General features: G+C 37.2%; 1 protein-coding gene across 1 annotated transcript; it reads right to left on the bottom strand.

Annotated features, from left to right (window-relative positions):
• Nucleotides 1–2,619: 2,619 nt before the first annotated feature.
• On the bottom strand, nt 2,620–6,633 carry hrh3 (histamine receptor H3). Its single transcript, XM_056461962.1, has 3 exons — nt 6,034–6,633; nt 5,782–5,948; nt 2,620–4,137 (listed from the first exon to the last, which is right to left on the bottom strand). The coding sequence occupies exons 1-3, from the start codon at nt 6,371–6,373 to the stop codon at nt 3,223–3,225; spliced, it is 1,422 nt and encodes a 473-aa protein (XP_056317937.1). The 5' UTR covers nt 6,374–6,633; the 3' UTR covers nt 2,620–3,222.
• Between the last annotated feature and the right edge of the window lie 12,861 nt (nt 6,634–19,494).

Below are 19,494 nucleotides of genomic sequence, written 5' to 3'. Positions count from 1 at the left end.
TTTCTCATTCTTTATTTAACCTCAAGTGGTTCCAAACCTTTATGAGCTTGCTTTTCAGCTGAACACAAAATAAGATTATTTGAAAAATGATAGAAACCTGTAACCATCGACTTGCATAATAGGAAATACAAATACTATAGAAGTCAATGGTAACAGGTTTTCAACATTTTTCAAAGAATCTTATTTGTGTTTAGCTAAAAAAAAAATAAACAGGTTTGTGACCATTTTAATTTTGGGTGGACTATCGCTTTAAGTTCAATCTTTAACTTGTAAATGTATTTGTTATGGAAAATGGTGATGGTTTGTTACACAGATTTAAAATTTTGCCAGAATGCAATTTATATAATTTTAATTAGTATTTAAATTAGTATTGCTGTGTAAATGACTGAAAATGCACATGTTGACAAATGAGCATATCATTCCAGTGTCCTAATAGTCCTGCTATACTTGCTTAGCTTGTCACATTCCTTCTGGCGTGCTTCAGCCCAAAATGATTGCTTTCAGCAATGTTTGTAAACACTTTTTGTCAACAAGTAACATTTTCAAGATGTGTATATTGGGTAGATCATTCTATTAATGTTCTCTCCAAAAACGTGTGAAATGGTGAGTGAGAACTCTGTGTAAAGAAACGGCAGTAAGCTATTATTGTGACAATTGCAGCCTTCGACACCTTTCTCATCTCCTTGCTGAATGAGTGCCACTGGGTCTGCATTTTACTTTTTGGTGGTGCCTAGCAACTCTCTTTGTTCTCTGCATTTAAAATAAGTCAACAACGCAAATTTTTGATAGATAGATAGATAGATAGATAGATAGATAGATAGATAGATAGATAGATAGATAGATAGATAGATAGATAGATAGATAGATAGATAGATAGATAGACAGATGGACGGATGGATGGACGGACGGACGGACGGACGGACGGACGGACGGACGGACGGACGGACGGACGGACGGACGGACGGATGGATGGATGGATAGATAGATAGTACTTTTGACATTTTAAAAAATGACATGCACAACAGCACTGTGTCTTCAGTGTAATATTATATTTCAGAATGACTTTTGATCCTGTTACACATGGAATGACGTCTAAAAAATTACATTCTGGACAGAAGTACTCTAGTTGTTTTAAAAACAGTTGGACTTGTTATGCTTATTTGAATGTGACAAGGAAAATATATTTTTAAATATGTTATTTTATGTTTAAATCAAAGCCCAAGTGTAAAATCAAAGCCCAAATCATGACACTCAACAACAGTTTTGCAGTTTAGAACATTATTTCACATTATTTCACATTTTATAAGTTCAATAGAATATCAAAAGAGAATTTTAATTTAATTTAACAGGGATGAAATGTAGACTTGGTAGACTTGTAGACTTGGTTATGTCCATCCAAAGTTGGATTTATGCAGATGTTGAATTTAATGTAATGTAAACCTGACTCACTTAATGTTGAAATCCTGCATATGTCACCAGTAAATCCATTTATGATAAGTTGATCAAACATAAAATCTAAATAAACTAAACAGACATGGTTGAATTATTCACAACCGCTTTAGGTTTCCAGTTCATGTCAACTTTAACTTTTAAAACTCTAATCATAACTTAGAGTCAAGTTCTGCAATGAATGTTGGTATTGATGGCACTGGTTGTGATTCAATACATGCAGATATAAGGAGTTTGTCTTTTGCTTTTCTGACTCAATTTTCTGCATCTCTCTGGGTTTGAGTATCACAAAACCTTGTACATCTGATTACCGCGGATTAGAGACAAGTGTTCAGACTTTGCTATAAGCCCTAAAATAATCATAAGCATAAATTGGTTACCTTGATATGATCATAAGAAATGAGTCATGTGTCTGTATTTAGCCTGTCCCGCAGTTGCTAGGGGAACTACAGACTTTGCCAGCAATCCCTGGACGTCTGTCATGTGGAATCGCCGTACAGTTATCATGGACAGTGTGGTCTATTTGTCGTCTCAACTGTTCTCGCTGCAAACCATGTTCTCATGAGGTATAATGGTTCATAAAATCACCAAAACGGTTTATTTTGACATGTATGAATAAAAAAAAATTAAACATGGCAAGTTAAACATGGCACTGAGACACTCTGTACATGTATCAAAATATGAACAAACCAATAATCCATTACTGAATCTGGAAGAAATACACTACCTGACAAAAGTCTCGTCGCCTATTCAAGTTTTAGAAGGAACAAATTATAACTTGACTTAACTTGATCATTTGGTATCAGAAGTGGCTTATATGAAAGGCAAAGGCCTCTAGATTGTAAAAATAAAATATGATCATGCCTTGATTTTTAATTATTTAATTAGGACAGTAAGGTCTGACTATGCTTAGACAAAAGTCTTGTCACTTAACAGAAATAATGAACAGTATAGAATATAAAGTCATGGTGGAGTGGAAAAATAATTAATATTGTGTATGACTTTCATGAGCTTGGTGGACTGCATCCATACATCTCTGAAATGAATCAAATAACTTATTAATAAAGTCATCTGGAATGGCCAAGAAAGCGTTCTTGCAGGACTCCCAGACTACATCAAGATTATTTAGATTCATCTTCAATGCCTCCTCCATCTTATCCCAGACAAGCTCAATAATGTTCATATCTGGTGACTGGGCTGGTCAATCCTGGAGCACCTTGACCTTCTTTGCTTTCAGGAACTTTGATGTGGAGGCTGAAGTATGAAAAGTAGCGCTATCCTGCTGAAGAGTTTGCCCTCTCCTGTGGTTTGTAATGTAAAGGGCAGCACAAATGTCTTGACACTTCAGGCTGTTGATGTTGCCATCCACTCTGCAGATCTCTCCCACGCCCCCACACTGAATGTAACCCCAAACCATGATTTTACCTTGACCAAACTTGACTGATTTCTGTAAGAATCTTGAGTCCATGCAGGTTCCAATAGTTCTTCTGCAGTATTTGTGATGATTAGGAGGCAGTTCAACAGATGATTCATCTGAAACATCTACCTTCTGACACAACTAGAAGTCAAGTTATTATTTGTTGCTCTTACACCTGGGATCGATGACAAGACTTTTGTCAGGTAGTGTATAGCCATGATTACACATAGGAAAAATTTAACAAATACAAGGTCTGACAATGAACACAATGAACATGTGCTACTCTTCAGTAGATCTAATTACAATGACATTAAAAAGGGAAGAAGAAAAAAGTGGATGTGCTCATCCTCCTCAATCTAATACTTCTGGTCAATGTTCTGAGGTTGTATTTTTGTCTTGCCTGGACACAGTAATTTGCTGAAGGCTCTTTTGAAGCTGCTGTGACACAGGGGATACAGGATTGGATTGATGGACGAGTTGATCCACAGCAGCCAGAATGAGATCTCATAAAGGTAATGCTGGACGCACTGACCATGACACGCAGCCCGAATGATCATCAGCAGTGTGTAGGGCGCCCAACAGAGTCCAAAAACACAAACTATCACCGCAAGAGACTTGGCCACCTTTTTATCTCTGGAAAGGCGGAAACGGCTGGCTAGACTGGCCACCACGTCCGGACGGTTTCTGTGTGGTCCAGCCGAGTGATCCACGTAATGAAACTGAGCCTCGCTGGCCGCCAGAATCCGCTCTTCCACCTGCAGAGGAGGCAAGTCTGCGAGAGTGCTGTCTCTTCGTTTGGACTGTCTGCCATTGCCGAACTCTGCGGCGGACACTTTTGCAGTTGAAGCCAATCGGCAGCACCGTGACCTCGAGGCCAAGTCTGCGACCCTGCTTTCCTCAACAGGCCTCACAAAAAACACACGCTGAACATCGCCAGCGCCGAGTGGCTTCATCTTGAAGCTCCTGAGCCGAACGTAAGTGGGCTGTTCCTCCCTCATGGCGCACCTGTTGCGGATGTTGATGTAAATGCTGAGGTTGAAGTAAGTGACGCTTATGAATGGCGTGAAGAACTCCACAGTGGAGGCAGTCATCAGAAAATACCAGTTGAAGTAAAATTCGGCATAGCACTCTCCATCTGGCACTACGCTTCCTCCTGCGATGTGTTCCCAGCTGATAATAGCGGGGCCATAAAGGAGGAAAGCAGCCAGCCACACGCACAGCATCTTCAGAACAGCATCCCTGGTGATCCCCTTCTGACAGCGGTAGCTCACCTGCAATGCACACATTTGTAGCTGAATTCATGTGCATTACACTTGACGATGGATGGATGGATGGATGGACAGATAGGTAGACGGACGGACGGACGGATGGATGGATGGTGGATGGATAGACAGATTAAATGACTTGAAAATTACACTGGTTGCTAGCTGAATCAATTAAACTTTGTGATTAAATGGACGTCACAGAGCATTTGTCTCAGGCAGACATGAGGAGATTCACGCTTTTGTGAGCTTCTGCCCACTGGGATGTAAATAAATGTTGACAGATGATTGTTAAATGTAAATGTGTGTGTGTTTCTGTTCAAGATATGTACATTTGATGATGTATGAAAACATCTCTGTGCTATTCAGAAGACGTGGTTACTTCTGAGTTTAAATCTAAACACTGAATATATTCGCTGTGGAATTAAGCTGTTATGTGGAATCCACTTAGAAATCTGATATTTACTGTGTTGTGCTCTATTTTTGTCTATAGGCAACACATGACTGACAGAAAAAGCTCTAAAACAACAACTGGACCCTATTGACTCGTAATGTGTAGACAAAAAAACAAATTCTTCAGAATCCTTTTGACAAATTTTGGTGCAGAAAAATGTGGTGCAGCTTTGGAATGACATGAGGATGGGTAAATGATGACAGAATTTTCATATTTTGGTAAACATGGCCTCATCCTTGTGATGTTGTTATTCTGTGCTCGTCTCTGTGTTATTAAAGGGATAGTTCCCCCCAAACAGTTTCTTTCTTCTGTTAAACACAAAATAGGATATTGTAAAGAATGCTGGATAAAAGGCATACATTGACATCCATAGTAGGAGTAAAATATACTATGCAAGTCAAAAGCTGTTTTTTCAGACATTCTTCAGTATATCTTCCGTTGTGTTCAACTGAAGTAAGAACATTAAACAGGTTTGGACACATGTAGGATGAGTAAATGATCACACAATTGTCATTTTTGGATGAACTATAAATGCAGTTATCGTTAATGGTGGTTTACTTGCGTTAGATTGAATTTCCATTCTCGAACACTAATCAGGTCAGACAAATCAGCAGTGTTTTAAAACATTGTTGAACATAAATGTTTCACAGTTTGCAGCATTTTAAACTAATTTTTTAAAAACAAATGAAAATCATTTACTCACCATCAAACCAGTTTTTTTTTCTTCTGTTGAGCACAAAAGATATTTGGAAGAATGTTGGAAAGCTGTAGCCTTTGACTAAGATTGTGTTTTATCTATGGATGTCAACTGCTACCTGTTTCCAACATTCTTCAAAATCCTTTCTTTGTGTTCAAAATAAAGTTATTTAGAACCACTTGAAGGTTAGTAAATGATAAATAAATGTTAATTATTGGGTGAACATTCTATAAATGGAGAGCTGTATTGGCAATGATGGTTTCCAGAATAACCTTTAAACCTATTCATTCTTCAAAAGGCCCTTTGTGGTGTAAAAAATGATTGAATATTAATAATGTTCTTCACACCAAGAAAATTAATTCTTCACAAGTACATTTTGTTTTGGTGGGGGAACCAAAATAGTTATTTTATATGGCATCATTGCGAATACACCCGTTTGTTAGAGTCTAATAAAATATCTCAGGAGGACAGTAGGTGTTGGGGGGATTTGCACAGGACTCACCGCTTTCGTGACGGACTGGAACCTGTCGAAACTGATGAGCACGATGTTGAAGACTGACGCGGTGCACAACATATAATCCACCACCAGCCACAGTTTGCACAGCCCTCTGCCCAGTCTCCACTCACCCGTCAGGACGTACGGGATATACACGGGGATGCAAAACCCGCCTGAAAATCCATTAAAAACAGACATAAACACTTGAGGCTCAAGAAATCCCTATGCACAGACAGAAACGTCATCAATATCACTCACCGACAAGAAAGTCTGCTATAGCCAAATTCAAAAAGAAAAAGTTGCCTTGTGTGCGTAAACTTTTCTCCACCACAAAGGCTAAAATGACCAGCGCGTTCCCAAGGACGGTGGCGAACACCAGCAGTGTCATGAGCACCGTCAGGAATATGGAGGTGGATGGAGAAAACTGGCCGTACTGCGCGCGCCGGTTCTCAAAGGTGTCCAATTCTCCGAGACTCGTCGCGTTTTCTCTCTCCATCCCAGTCCAGTTGGACGACTGCGGGTTTCCTGATTTCCACATCAATGAAACAGCTGTAGGTATCCCGGGAGAGTGTGCCACGGACAATAAAGAGGACTGCATTGTGCTTTTCCTCTGTCAACAAGCAATTATGCTTGACAATGAGCGCGTAAAATCGTCCGCGCCATCCGCGCGCCCGACGGAGACTGCGAGTTGCTCATTCACATTTCGGAGCGCGGCGCGGCGGACGCGGCTTTTATATCAGCGTGGAAGCGCACGTTGATTGGCTGTTGATTGAACGCCGCTTGGTCTGATGCCGATGACTGCGTTAGTTATAAGTGTTCGTCCAGGATCGCTTAAGAGTGTCAAACGCCCAGCTCTTGTTGTCATCGATGCTCTGCATCTCTGTGATAACAGTCCAGTTTTCTGTATCACCGCCTCCCACAGCATGCCCGATTTAACTTGCTCAGAAATCCAATCCAAGAGTCGATTAAAATCAGAAGTGTAAAATCTCCTGAAAAGGAAATGACTAAAGCAAATATGATTAGTCGTGGCTGGTCACCCACTTGGTCAGACTGGTGGTCAGAGCATTTAATCGTTACTCGCCTGACCAAGCTTGTTTCAACTTGCTTTAGCCGAATAATCTGACTCACCATGCCTAAAAACCTCTGGGTCGGTCCACAGAAATGTCCTCTTCTGATATGGCAAAATGTCTAAAAATCAAATTATTTTTTAAACATTTGAACTTAAACCACATCATTAATGTTTGACTTCATGACAACACATCAATGAGACGATTTTTAAAAAATAGTTTTGCACATTTAAAGATATATCCTTTTGTCACCTGTTTTCCTACTTTTTTGCCAATAAAGGTGTATAGGGGTCATTCTATGCCATTTCAGTGTAGTAACTGTCCCTGAAAAAAGGTTACATTTTCCAGGACTTTATCATTACAGTTGAAGGAGTACTTATTAAACTATAAGAAAAATGCAGTGGTCCAGCTCAGGATATTACGGTTTGGTATTTTTAACAGAATTTTTACATGTAACACAGGCCAAATGTCCCCCCTGATGCAAGTAACCAGAAAAACGTGTAATATATGTTGATTTTATTTTATTAATATGAAAAAACTACGTAATCTCAAAATTACAAAAAAATAAATATTGTTTCCTCTATATAAATGGGTAACAGGGTGGACGTGTCATGCTTTGCCACAACAGAAAACTACTCTGAAATGTTGGAAATGAAAGAAGATAAAAGAGTGAGACTTACTCTACATATCATTTCTCTCTATATTTTTGAGAATTCCTGAGAATCTTGTGACTAGAGGAGCAATCAGTGGGCATTTATATGGGAATTACAGTTAAAGTAAAGGGAATACATTAATTTCAGGGACACACATTTATTTAAAGATTTTATTATTATATTTTCGTTATATATATATATATATATATATATATATATATATATATATACACATAATTTTTTTAAAATAATTTTTTTTATGCATTTGGTGAGATGTACAGTTGAAGTCAGAATTATTCGCCCCCTTTGAATTTTTTTCTTTTTTTAAATATTTCCCAAATGATGTTTAACAGATCAAGGAAATTTTCACAGTATGTCTGATAATATTTTTTCTTCTGGAGAAAGTCTTATTTGTTTTATTTCAGCTAGAATAAAAGCAGTTTTTATTTAAACAAAAAACATTTAAGGTCAAAATTATTAGCCCCTTTAAGCTTTTTTTTTCTATAGTCTACAGAACAAACCATCATTTTACAATAACTTGCCTAAGTACCCTAACCTGCCTAGTTAACCTAATTAACCTAGTTAAGGCTTTAAATGTCACTTTAAGCTGTATAGAAGTGTCTTAAAATATCTAGTCAAATATTATTTACTGTCATCATGGCTAAGATCAAATAAATCAGTTATTAGAAATGAGTCATTAAAATGTTATGTTAATTATGTTTAGAAATGTGCTGAAAATTGGGGGCTAATAATTCAGGGGGCTAATAAGTCTGACTTCAACTGTATATATATTACAATGCAAGATCAATGAAAAGTCTAGTATTTATTTTCTAAGAACATGAGCATACATGACCTGGGACATGGCAATTCAGCTACTTGCACTGAAATCAGAGTAAATATTTGAAATGTAATTGAATTTTGAGCACTTATCATTGTGTCCTGTTTTGGAAATGGGCTAATCCTATCAGACACGCTTTAAGGAATTTTTTAAATTGCATTTTTAAATATTCTGTACATTATAATGCCTTGGGCACACAAATCTCTCCAGATGAATGACCCTTTAATGAAATATTCCTTAGAATGACATGTCTGATTATTATTTTTTGAATAATTATTTTTTTGGGGTTTTCACCTTTATTAGATAGGACAGTAGAGAGTATTGACAGGAAAGTGTGGGGAGCAGAGAGAGGGGAAGGATCGGCATAGGACCACGAGGCGGAATTGAACTTGGGTCACCATGAGCACCGGAGTGCATGTGTCGACGCACTAACCACTACACCACTGGCGCCGACATGACATGTCTGATTATGACATGAAGTTACAGGAAAATAATAATGAGGTAACAGACAGGAAGATTGTTTTACTTGTTTTATCATGTTTGTTAAAAGTGTGATTTAATGATGTTAGTCTAATGCGGGTTTTTTACATTCCCAAACAATAAAAGACCTCACACCAATGACACCAACTAAGCTTTATATGAAATCATGAAATAAATTGATAACTGAAAAGAGACAGTGGAGATATACATGAAAAATATATTGTTTATTGAAGAAAAAAAACATATTGTTTTATTTTATAATATAAATTGGTAACACTTTATTTTGATGGTCCATTTGAGAATTAGTAGACTGTCTGCTTCATATCTGTTGATCAGCTCCTTCAACAGACATTTAACTGACTATAAGAAACTTTGCAAGTGCATGTCAACTTACACTAACCACAACATAACAGTCTACTTATAATCTAAATATAATCAGTTGGCATGTAGATGCAATGTAACTTAAATTCAACAAACGGACCCTCAAAATAAAGTATGACCTATAAAGAAATTGTAAACCTAAAGATTTTTCAAAGCTCAATATTTCTATTTAGGCTATAGGACAGAAAAGCAGACATTTCTGTAGAATGACCTCTCTCTACAACCACATATGGTAGGACTAGTAAACCAGGTTATGATGTTGAATTTTATTACTGTCATATTTGTAATTGCTTTAGTGTTGTCTAACCCTCTGGTATTACTGTTTATTCGGGAGTTACACACATAAAAAATGAACCATATTTATATAATAGAAAGAGTTAATCAATTACTTGCCAAGGTTTTTGCAACATGATTTGTCTAATCAAAATACAGAATATTTTGTGGTAAACAACCTGATTCCAATAGCAATATTTAGTGATAAATAGTGCTCTTGATTAATTTTAATGTGCACTCTTGGTGTTTTAGAGTTTCACTGCTGTGTGCTTGATCTGTAAATTGTACCGCATCCATTAACAGACATTTTTTTCTACAATGATTAACAATGATAAGTGTGGCTGTTTTTTTTATTCCTGTTGTTTTGTATTTAATGAACATTTAGTTTTGAGATCAAGTCTATTATTGTTCATACCTCTCCAATGATGTTCTCTAGTGTGTTCTTCCAAAACTCCTCTGGATTTTAGTATCAACTGAACAGCACCAGATGGATAAGGATCTTGATGTCCTCATCAGTATAGCTCAACATCTCAGAGATTATCCTCACAGGCTCACACCCACAGAAAGGTAAAATCCTGCAATCATACACCAACAGAACGAATAGCAGCTTTACCTGTGAATAGTGTTGTTTATTTTAGGAGATTGCCTGGCCTAAACGGTTCTGAAATCAGATGACATTTACTTTGTACCATCTCACTGGACCACTAAACCTAAAATGTGATATAACAGAGTTTTGTCATAATTAAAAACACTGCGCCTGAAACAAACAGCAAGAAATTAAAGTAAATGGCCAGGAAGGTCAAGTAAATGCATGGAGAATTAAATGCCACATCTCTTGAGAATCAACTGAAGAGACGTGAAAGGTGCTCCGGGACTAATGAGCAACTGCATAGAAAACACACATCTGCTTTTTTAGCAGTAAACAGAAAGACTTTATGTAGTGTTGCGCTTAACTATTTATGCGCTGTTTAATACTGTATATCCATTGCATAAGTAATGAAATAATGATTCGCTTTTATATTGAAATAATGCACTTCTTTTTTTTGTCAGACTCTCTTTCTCTCTGAATAGACCATAATCATTCCATCTTAAGCCTGTCTGACATCCTCTTGTGAAATCATATTCAGGTCACGGAGTGAATAGACCGCAAAGACAAAGTAAACACGGCCTGTTGTGAATGATTGACTGACCACTGCAGAAATTGAGAGCATTTAAGCTTTTGTGAGAGAGCATCTTGTTTTTGGAGCTGGGACATTGTGAGTTGTCATATTCCCTTCTGGATCTGTAGTCCCATTGTCGTCTTGGAAGGCACAAAAGCATATTTGTAGAACACCTTGCGCTCTTTCTGAGAGTCAGTAATGAGAGACTTTATGAGCGAGTGAAAGAGACGTGTCTGTATACAGATGTGCTGAGAGATGGCACACAAAGAACCCGAAATGAACTGAAATAAACAACATGAGAGCCAGTGTATGGGGTGCAAAATCTTTCCAAAAAAGCATTAAGGCCTTCTAACAATCATCAATTTGACCGGCATTGAGAAACATCTGGCTATGAAGGGAAATTAGACAATGACGAGATGCTACAAAACCTACTTGAATTTACCAAAATAGATAGTCATAATCATGGTGCTTGTGTTGTACCAAACAGTAACAGATGTGTTCTCTCTCCGCACACTTACATCATAGTCTCTCTTTCTGCTCACCTCATTCACAAACACTCACTAATTCATGTTAATTGCAAGAAGTGGGGACCATAGGCATATCATGTGAATGACGGTTTGGAAGCTGCACATAATTATAGGCTGAAGTTTTTGGTCTTCCTGTTCATCGGTTTTCTCTTGGCTTTCATATGTTTCCTCACAGGAAGGAGACGTCTTTTTCACAAAAGATGGAAAGATGTTTTATTTAGAAAGCAGAAGCTTGCCTATATGCAATCTCCTGCTCTGATCTGACGCTTTGTTGTGGGATTTAAGTTGTTAGCTACAAATGTGCTTATAATAGTCGATTGTAAAAACACTGCAAATGAGATGTAAAATATAGAATGAATATAAAAGACTAATCACAGTTCTTAAAGACATGTCTGACAGAGAAATCCTTACTAATACATGATAACTGTGCTAAGGACTTTTTTATTTTTTCACTTTGTTCATTCATTCATTTTCCTTCGGCTTAGTTCCTTTAATAATCAGGAGTCGCCACAGCAAAATGAACCATTAACTTATCCTGCATATGTTTTACACAGCAGATGCCCCTTTAATTGTAACCTAGTACTGGGAAACATCCCAGTCCCAGTTTCACATACACTACGGCCATTTTAGTTTAATCAATTCCCCTATAGCGCATGTCTTTGGACTGTGGGGGAAAACGGAGCACCCGGAGGAAACCCATGCCAACACAGGGAGAGCATGCAAACTCCACACAGAAATGCCAACTGACCCAGCTGGGACTTGAACCAGCGACCTTCTTGCTCTGAGGTTAGTCAGGCTACAGTCTAACTACTGAGCCACCGTGTTGCTCCTTTTTTACTTTGTAAGTTTTGTAAGAGTATTTTTTAGAATGGTTATTTCATCCAAAAAGTTAAATATCATCATGAATTACTCTCATACTGTTCCAAACCCAAGACCTTTGTTCATCTTCAGAACACAACTGAAGACATTTATAAAAAAAAAAACTGACGTTTTTGTTTCTCCAATGACAGCCTACATTGTAAAAGCATCGCTGAAGTAGTTCATGTTACTCCACAAGGACATAACAAACATAAAAGGATTAGTTCACACCCCCCTCCCCTCCAAAAAATCAATTACTCACCCTCGTGTCTTTCCAGAGCCCTGAGATATTTGTTCATCTTCAGAGCACAAAATAAGATATTTTAGATGAAATCCAAGAGCTTCTTCATCCTCCATAGACTGCAATGGTCCAGAAATGATCAAAGTCCAGAAATCATGTTTATTTCTATATTTATTTTTATTTTTTATAATGTAGGTTGTGTCAAAGCAGCTTAACATAGATGAAGGTCTGATGAATTAAACGAGTTAATTCAGTTTAATGCAAATGTCATTGCTGAAAGAACAAATCCACCGATGTGCAGCATCACCAGTCCCAGCCAAAAAAGCCTGCAGGCAACAGTTTCGAGGAACAAACTAACCCTAACCTAACCCTAACCCCTAACCTCTGACCCTAACTCTAAACCTAACCCTAACCCTAACCTAACCCCTAATCTAAGCCCAACCATAATCATGACCCTAACTTAACCTTAACCCTAAGTGGCGAATATGAAAGAAAAAAACCCAAGAGAAACCAGGCTCAGATGGACACGACCATTTCTCCTGTGGCCAAACGTCTTGTGTAGAACTTGTGTCTCGTGTCTGTGTGGTAGTATACACTGGTAAACATACACTGCCTTGGTTTTAATGGCTGGCTTTCCACAAGACATTCTAAGAGACTGAAACAGCAGAAAAAAGCACACTGTTTCTTCACTTTGCAAAAGCAGTTTATTGTTATTGTGCATGAACTCAAACAAAAACCTTTTACAGTTTCAATCAATGTCTGTAATTTAATGTTGAGTATTTTAATTTCTTACCTTTTAATCAGAAAAAAAATCCAAGTAAACACATCTAGAAAGCAGCATTTAATTCGACAGAGGTCTTAACGTCAGTCATTGTTAAAATCTTAGAAATCACCTGCTATCAGAGCAAAAAAGCTTGAAAAGAACTTGAGAGTTTACGACAAATCAAGGGGGTTGAAGGGATTAAAGATTACAGCACGACCCACATGAAATAAATAAATCAATCAAATTACTCTGGATGTATCTTGCAAACAGGTTTCAAAAGCTTTTGGTTTCACACAGTATAAGTAAATTGGGTAAATGTAAACTGGCCATAGTGTATGGAGTGTTGAGTTGTGCAGTGGGTAGTGTTGTTGCCTCACAGCAAGAAGGTCGCTGGTTCGAGCCCCGGCTAGGTCAGTTGGCGTTTCTGTGTGGATTTGCATGTTCTCCCCATTTTTGCGTAGGTTTCTTCTGGGTGCTCCAGTTTCCCTCACAGTCCAAAGACATGCGCTATAGGTGAATTGGGTAAGCTAAATTGTCTGTAGTGTATGTGTTCCTCCAGGTTGGGGGTTGAGCTAATGATTCACCTCGTAAAAATTAGATGTTACAAAACAACATTCATTCATTCATTCATTCATTTTCTTTTCGACTTAATCCCACAGCGGAATGAACCGCCAATTTATCCAGCACGTTTTTTAACGCAGCAGATGCCCTTCCATCCGCAGCCCATCTCTGGGAAAGAAATAACAACATGGTGCAGCTAAATATCAACTTTGATATAAAAAGCCCTTGGAGTAAGTAAGTATGGAGTGTTTCCGAGAGTGTATGGGTGTTTCCCAGTGTTGGGTTGCGGCTGGAGGGACATAAAACATATGCCAGAGTAATTAGTGGTTCATTTTGCTGAGACTAAATCAGGCACTAAGTCGAATGAAATTGTGTGAGGGAGTGTTACTCAACTGAGATGAAAGTGACACAGATTATGTGATGGATGCACAAATACTTAAAGTTTTGAACAAGGTTTCACCTATCTAACAGCAATTAAACAGCTACTATTATGTATTTATTTTTCATCTACACAGAAAATGTCTTTATAATAAACCAGATGTGTGTGCACAAAATCAAAATGCTTGTTTAGAGTATGATAATGGCTGAATTAATTGTAAATAGTCTTTATTCTCGAAATGAATCTATATAATTTCACTTACTTTAATTCGCAGGTGTCAAACTCAGCTCCTGGAGGATCGCAGCTCTGCACAGTTTAGTTCCACAGTTTAGTTCCACACATCTGATCAAACTAATTGAGTTCTTTAGGCTTGTTTGAGACCTACAGTCTGCAAGGCTGCGGCCCTCCAGGAATTGAGTTTGACACCCCTGCTTTAATTGAACCCATATTATTATTTAATGTGTAGAATAGATTTCTTGTAATATTCTTTCTTTTTTGTCACTTTGGATAAAAGCCTCTGCCAAATGACTAAATGAAAATATACGTGATTTTCATATAATTTATTGAGGGATCATGGACGTTCTTCCTCATCCACCACCCGTTCAGCTCCTCATTTTGATTAGTGATCAGTTCACTTTTCACTCCAAAAGGTCCTCTTTTCTGTGACCTGCAGATACAGTGGCGGTATCATCTTCTGCTTGAGGTCAATGTGTTCAGTCTGCTATGGAGATCTCAGTGCTGCCGCTGCTTATGACGGAGGTGTTAGAGATTGGCAGCTACAGGGGCTACAATGATTTTCTTTTAAGAGCTGTCGCTTTGGGCAGCAATGGTTCTTGGGAAGTGGAGGTGTGGAATAATTGCACATACAAGGGTGGCAACTGGCAAGTAGCTGTAAAAAATGGCCTGGTTATTCACAAGAAGGCTTGTCAGTCATTTCTAGGCCCACCAGCGTTGGCTTTTTGTCATGGTTTACCCTCATATTAACAATAAAGGTTTGATTGAAGTCTGCATCTACAGTCACAGTACACTATATAGTGGTTTCTGCTGTGTGCTTATGAATAGGCATAAGGTAAACATGAAAGCAAGTGTGCTTGTGTTCCAGTGCCCTTCAAATGCTTTGAATGATCATGCAGCTCATGCAACAGGTGTCCTTGTGGCCTAATTAGTGGACAAGACGAGTGACCCTTGAGTCATCCATTATTGAATAATGGATGATGAGTCCAGGACAAAACTCTCAAGATGGTTAAAGCCATCAAGCCATTCTCACCTAAAATTACACAGACACATTTTGCAAGATTATTAGGTTACATTTTCAATTAGTGAGTAATTGTATGCTTAAACACTGACTAATATTATAATTTTGCTGTTATAAATAAATGCAGAAATTTGACTATCTTTTTATATTATGTTGGCAGTAGTTCAGCTAGTAAGGTGAGGAGTGTATGAAAATCAATTTGAAGGTTCAGGTACTTTATAAAGCACATTTAAAAGCAATCGAGCTGACCAAAATGCTGTGCAAAGGGTCAAATAAAAAAAATATAAACACTGTGAAGCAGAATTTAGTCAGAAACACACAATGAAACCATAAATAATAAAAGGAGATTTAAGCAGGTCAAGGAAAATAGATGTTTTCAAAAGAGACTTAAAAATCGACAGGGTAGGTGCTCACCTAATCTCTAAAGGAAGGTTATTCCAAAACTGGCCCGACCTCAGAAAAACCTTGATCGTGTTTATATTTGAATCCACAGTGTGGGATTAGCAGAAGGTTTTGGTTGCTTGACTGTAGACTTCTGAACAAAGTAAATAGTGATTTAGATACATAAATAGAAGCCTGATTATATAAAGATTTGTAAATAAACAAGGTAAATTTTTATAAAAGCTTCAGAACTAAACAGGAAACCAATGAAGAGCCTTCAGTTTAGGAGAATTTCAAGCAATTTGAGCCTCAGAAATACCACAGTATAGTGAGTCATGATAATCTAAACACAATGTAACAAAAGCATGAACAGCCATCTCAAGTGTTTTGTCAGTAAGAAAATGGTGGATCTTTGGAAAAGAGATGAAATTGAACAAAAAGTTTGATCCAATTACAGTGGAGATAAGTTTTTCACATTTTAAAGACTTCAAAAAACAGAAGATCTAAAAACTGATAAGCAGAAAATATATAAACTGAAAATGATCGGTGGGAACAAAAAACAACAACAACAACAACATCTTCAATCAAATATAAAAACATTAATTTAACCTAATAAAAGCAAATTAATAGCAATATTAATGCAGAAGAATTATTTCTCTTGATTTGTAAATAGATCTGGGTTTCATCTGCGTACAACGTCTAATATGTTCTAAGAACAGAGCCCTCAGTAACCTAAATAAAGAAAAGGGAAGGTGCCTGTATCAAGTCTTGAGGAACACAGCATGATGAGTAGCAGAAAAGGAGAAATTTTTGTCAAATAAAAATGACTATGATTTGAGGATTGTTTGCTTTATTATTCAGTATCATGGCTAAAACATGACAATAAACACTCTCAAAAGGGCAGACTCATTACTAGGAAGAAACGTAAAACCAGATTAAAAAAAAAAAATCAGTAAACCAGTTGCCACTTGAGAAATATGCAATTTTTTCCAACAATTCCACAGTAATAGGCAACAGAGGCTCATTCTGAAAACGTAGCCCTATATACATTTCTGGAGATCGCAAATTATGTAGCCAGAGCTACGTATGGCTGCATTTCATCTTTAAAACAAACTCTAGAGGATGATATGATGCCGTTCCTTTTCTCTCTCACCAGCTGACGGCTTATCTCCATATGGACGGCTTTCCCGCTGTTACCAGTTTGTCCGGTATTTCGGCGGACTTGAGATGCAGAGTTGACCGCGACAACGAGGTTCGAATCTGATTCCAGAAAGCAGGTAAGACAAAACCAAAAGCTAAAAATTAAAATGAACAAGTAAATTACAGGGTGAACATTTGGTAAAATCTGAAAACATGGTAAAATCAGGGAGCTTTTCTTTTTCTGGATTGCTTTTTAAAACACTACTTGTTGGGTTTAGGGAAGGGGGAGGGTGGGTCAGTAGATCAGTCAGTGAGTCAGTCAGTCAGTCGACAGCAGCCTCTGGTGCATTTACATGAAAAAAAGCAGGCGTGATTGGAACCCGCGAAAGAAATTTGAGATCTGAAAACGCATACACAGCAGCCTCTGGTGAATTTGCGAAAACAAAAACTGCAAAAAAATGACCTCCTGGAAAGTATTTTGCTCTCTCCAGAAATGTATGTAGGGGTACAGAATCAGAATGAGCCTGAACAAAATTTGTTTCAAACTTTTGGATCCAGTGGAAGCTTTTTAAGCATAAGGGAGTGACAACAGGCACTTTAAAAGATGGCCAGGAACAGAACCACTTAATAAACACTTAATAAGAAAAGACAAACCCGGCCCGGCAGTCAAAAATTAATTTTAAGTGAAATAGTTTTCCTTTCCAAACGGTCAAAACTTGTTTCACACTGGATAATAACAACTGCAATAATTATGTGTAATTAAAAACTTCCAAAAATCAAAACACATCATTAAAAAGTGTTAAATAAACACTTAAATATTAAAATCCACTTTTAGCTTAAGCTTCAGTATCAAGGTAGCTTGTTCAGTGTTATTTTAATATTTATTCCGAGAAGAGGCTTATAATTACACATAATTACTGTTTTATTATAGTGTAGGAAAAGATATTAGCATTAGTGTATGTGAGAAGTAATTAATACAGATGGACATGCTAATGATAAAGCATTACAGAATCTCTTTTAACATTTCATCCCCACTCACTCTGATGTGCGTGTTCCTTTTACAGTCAGTGCTTTTAAAATCTTCCAGACTGGCTTCTCAAAGAGAACGCATCCACTCTCTGCTCTTTCGCTATGTTAAGAGTGAGCACCTTCTTGGTCTGCAATTTGAGTGCGCCGTAATATAATGGGCTACAGTCTGCAAGGAGAGAAAAAGCTAGTTATTATGTGAGTTTGTCCACCAGTCTTAATCTTATTCATTTATTACATATTGCTGCTGCATTAAATGCAATTTTTCTGCACCTTTTCCTGAGTGTAAAGCGTCAGTCTGTGGTCAGAGTTTGACTGGTGGTGACTTTTCAGCGTAGTGATGATGGATCATGAGGTGTCTGATCGAGCTGACATGTGTTCACTCTCCGCCTCTGCAGGGACTCTGACCGTTCACACCACTGAGAGCTGCCTTTGCCCCTAGTTTTTCTTCTCTCCGCTCAGAAATTCTTTCTGCTCAAATGAAGCAGTTGTTTCTGAGGGTTTCATGTGAGGTTTTGTGCTTGCACCTAGTTATTTACACAAAAAGAGCACACTCCAAGTCATTAAATTCTGGCTATTACCTGAACAGGCGAACATCATAATGGGCACATATGGAGTGAACAAAATGAACTTCTGTGGCTTCCTGTGAAAAACACAATAGGAGAGAAATACCAGCTTTGTGTGACCAATGACATGGTTGCATTAAATGTAAACGTCTTGTTGGATTAGTTGTCAGAAGTAGTAACATAGAAACCTTTAATGGATAAATTAATGCCTGAATGGATACTCTAACAAGCTGAATTAGAACAATAGAACAGCTAATAACGTGAAAAGAGTTAAAATATTGGTATTATTACCTAGACCAAGAACATCATTGCTAAGCATAATCTGTGTTCATGAAGTTTCTGGATGATTGTGAAAAGGCAGAGCATCCTAAAATTAACATTCAGATGGCATTAACTCATCATCATGTCATTCCAAACCACAGCTGTCAAACTCAAACTGTAAAAAAATCCAACTTAAAAAAGCTAAAATTACTTTTTTTGTTGTTGTTGGTTTAGCAAAAATCAGTAAAAATGTCTGTACAATCACATTTAACACATTTACTGAAGCTAAATCAAAATTTTCTTCCTTCAGTTAAAAATATTAGTTTTGAAAGCAAAACTTTGCAAGTTCACCCAAAAAAAGCTTCTGCCAACTTGTTATTTTAAGTTGAGTTAATCTGAGACCTCCTCACTTGAAAAATAAAGGTTGCAGTATTTCTAACCCTACAACGACAAAAATAATAGTAACAACAACTAAATACTACTGCCATAATGGTAACGTAATTTGGGGGGGGCACACTTGCAGAAATTTTCATCTCAGATTTACCTTTGCTCTACAAAGAGATGTGGACTGTTAATTTGTATTTAATTGTTATGTGTATATTTATGGAGGTTTTTTCCTAACAAAATGAAAATGAAAATTCACATTTCTAAAAAGAGCAAATCATAAATTGAACTTTCAAAACAACTATCTAAATGATAAATCAAATGCTCAAACAATCAAATAATAAATCAAAATGCATTCTCAAATGAGAAATCAAATGTATTTGATATTTAACTTTTATGAACAACTCAATAAAATCCTGTAATAATAAAGAAAAAAAATCAAATGCTTAAACAATAATTCAAATAGAGGAATCAGTTTCTGGCTCTTCCTGATTATACACACACAGCTGGAAGTTCATGATGGAC

This window comes from Danio aesculapii, chromosome 7 (genome assembly GCF_903798145.1).
Source record: "Danio aesculapii chromosome 7, fDanAes4.1, whole genome shotgun sequence".
NCBI lineage: Eukaryota > Metazoa > Chordata > Actinopteri > Cypriniformes > Danionidae > Danio > Danio aesculapii.
Note: the sequence above shows the minus strand (reverse complement) of the source record. Positions and strands in the feature narration are given on the sequence as shown.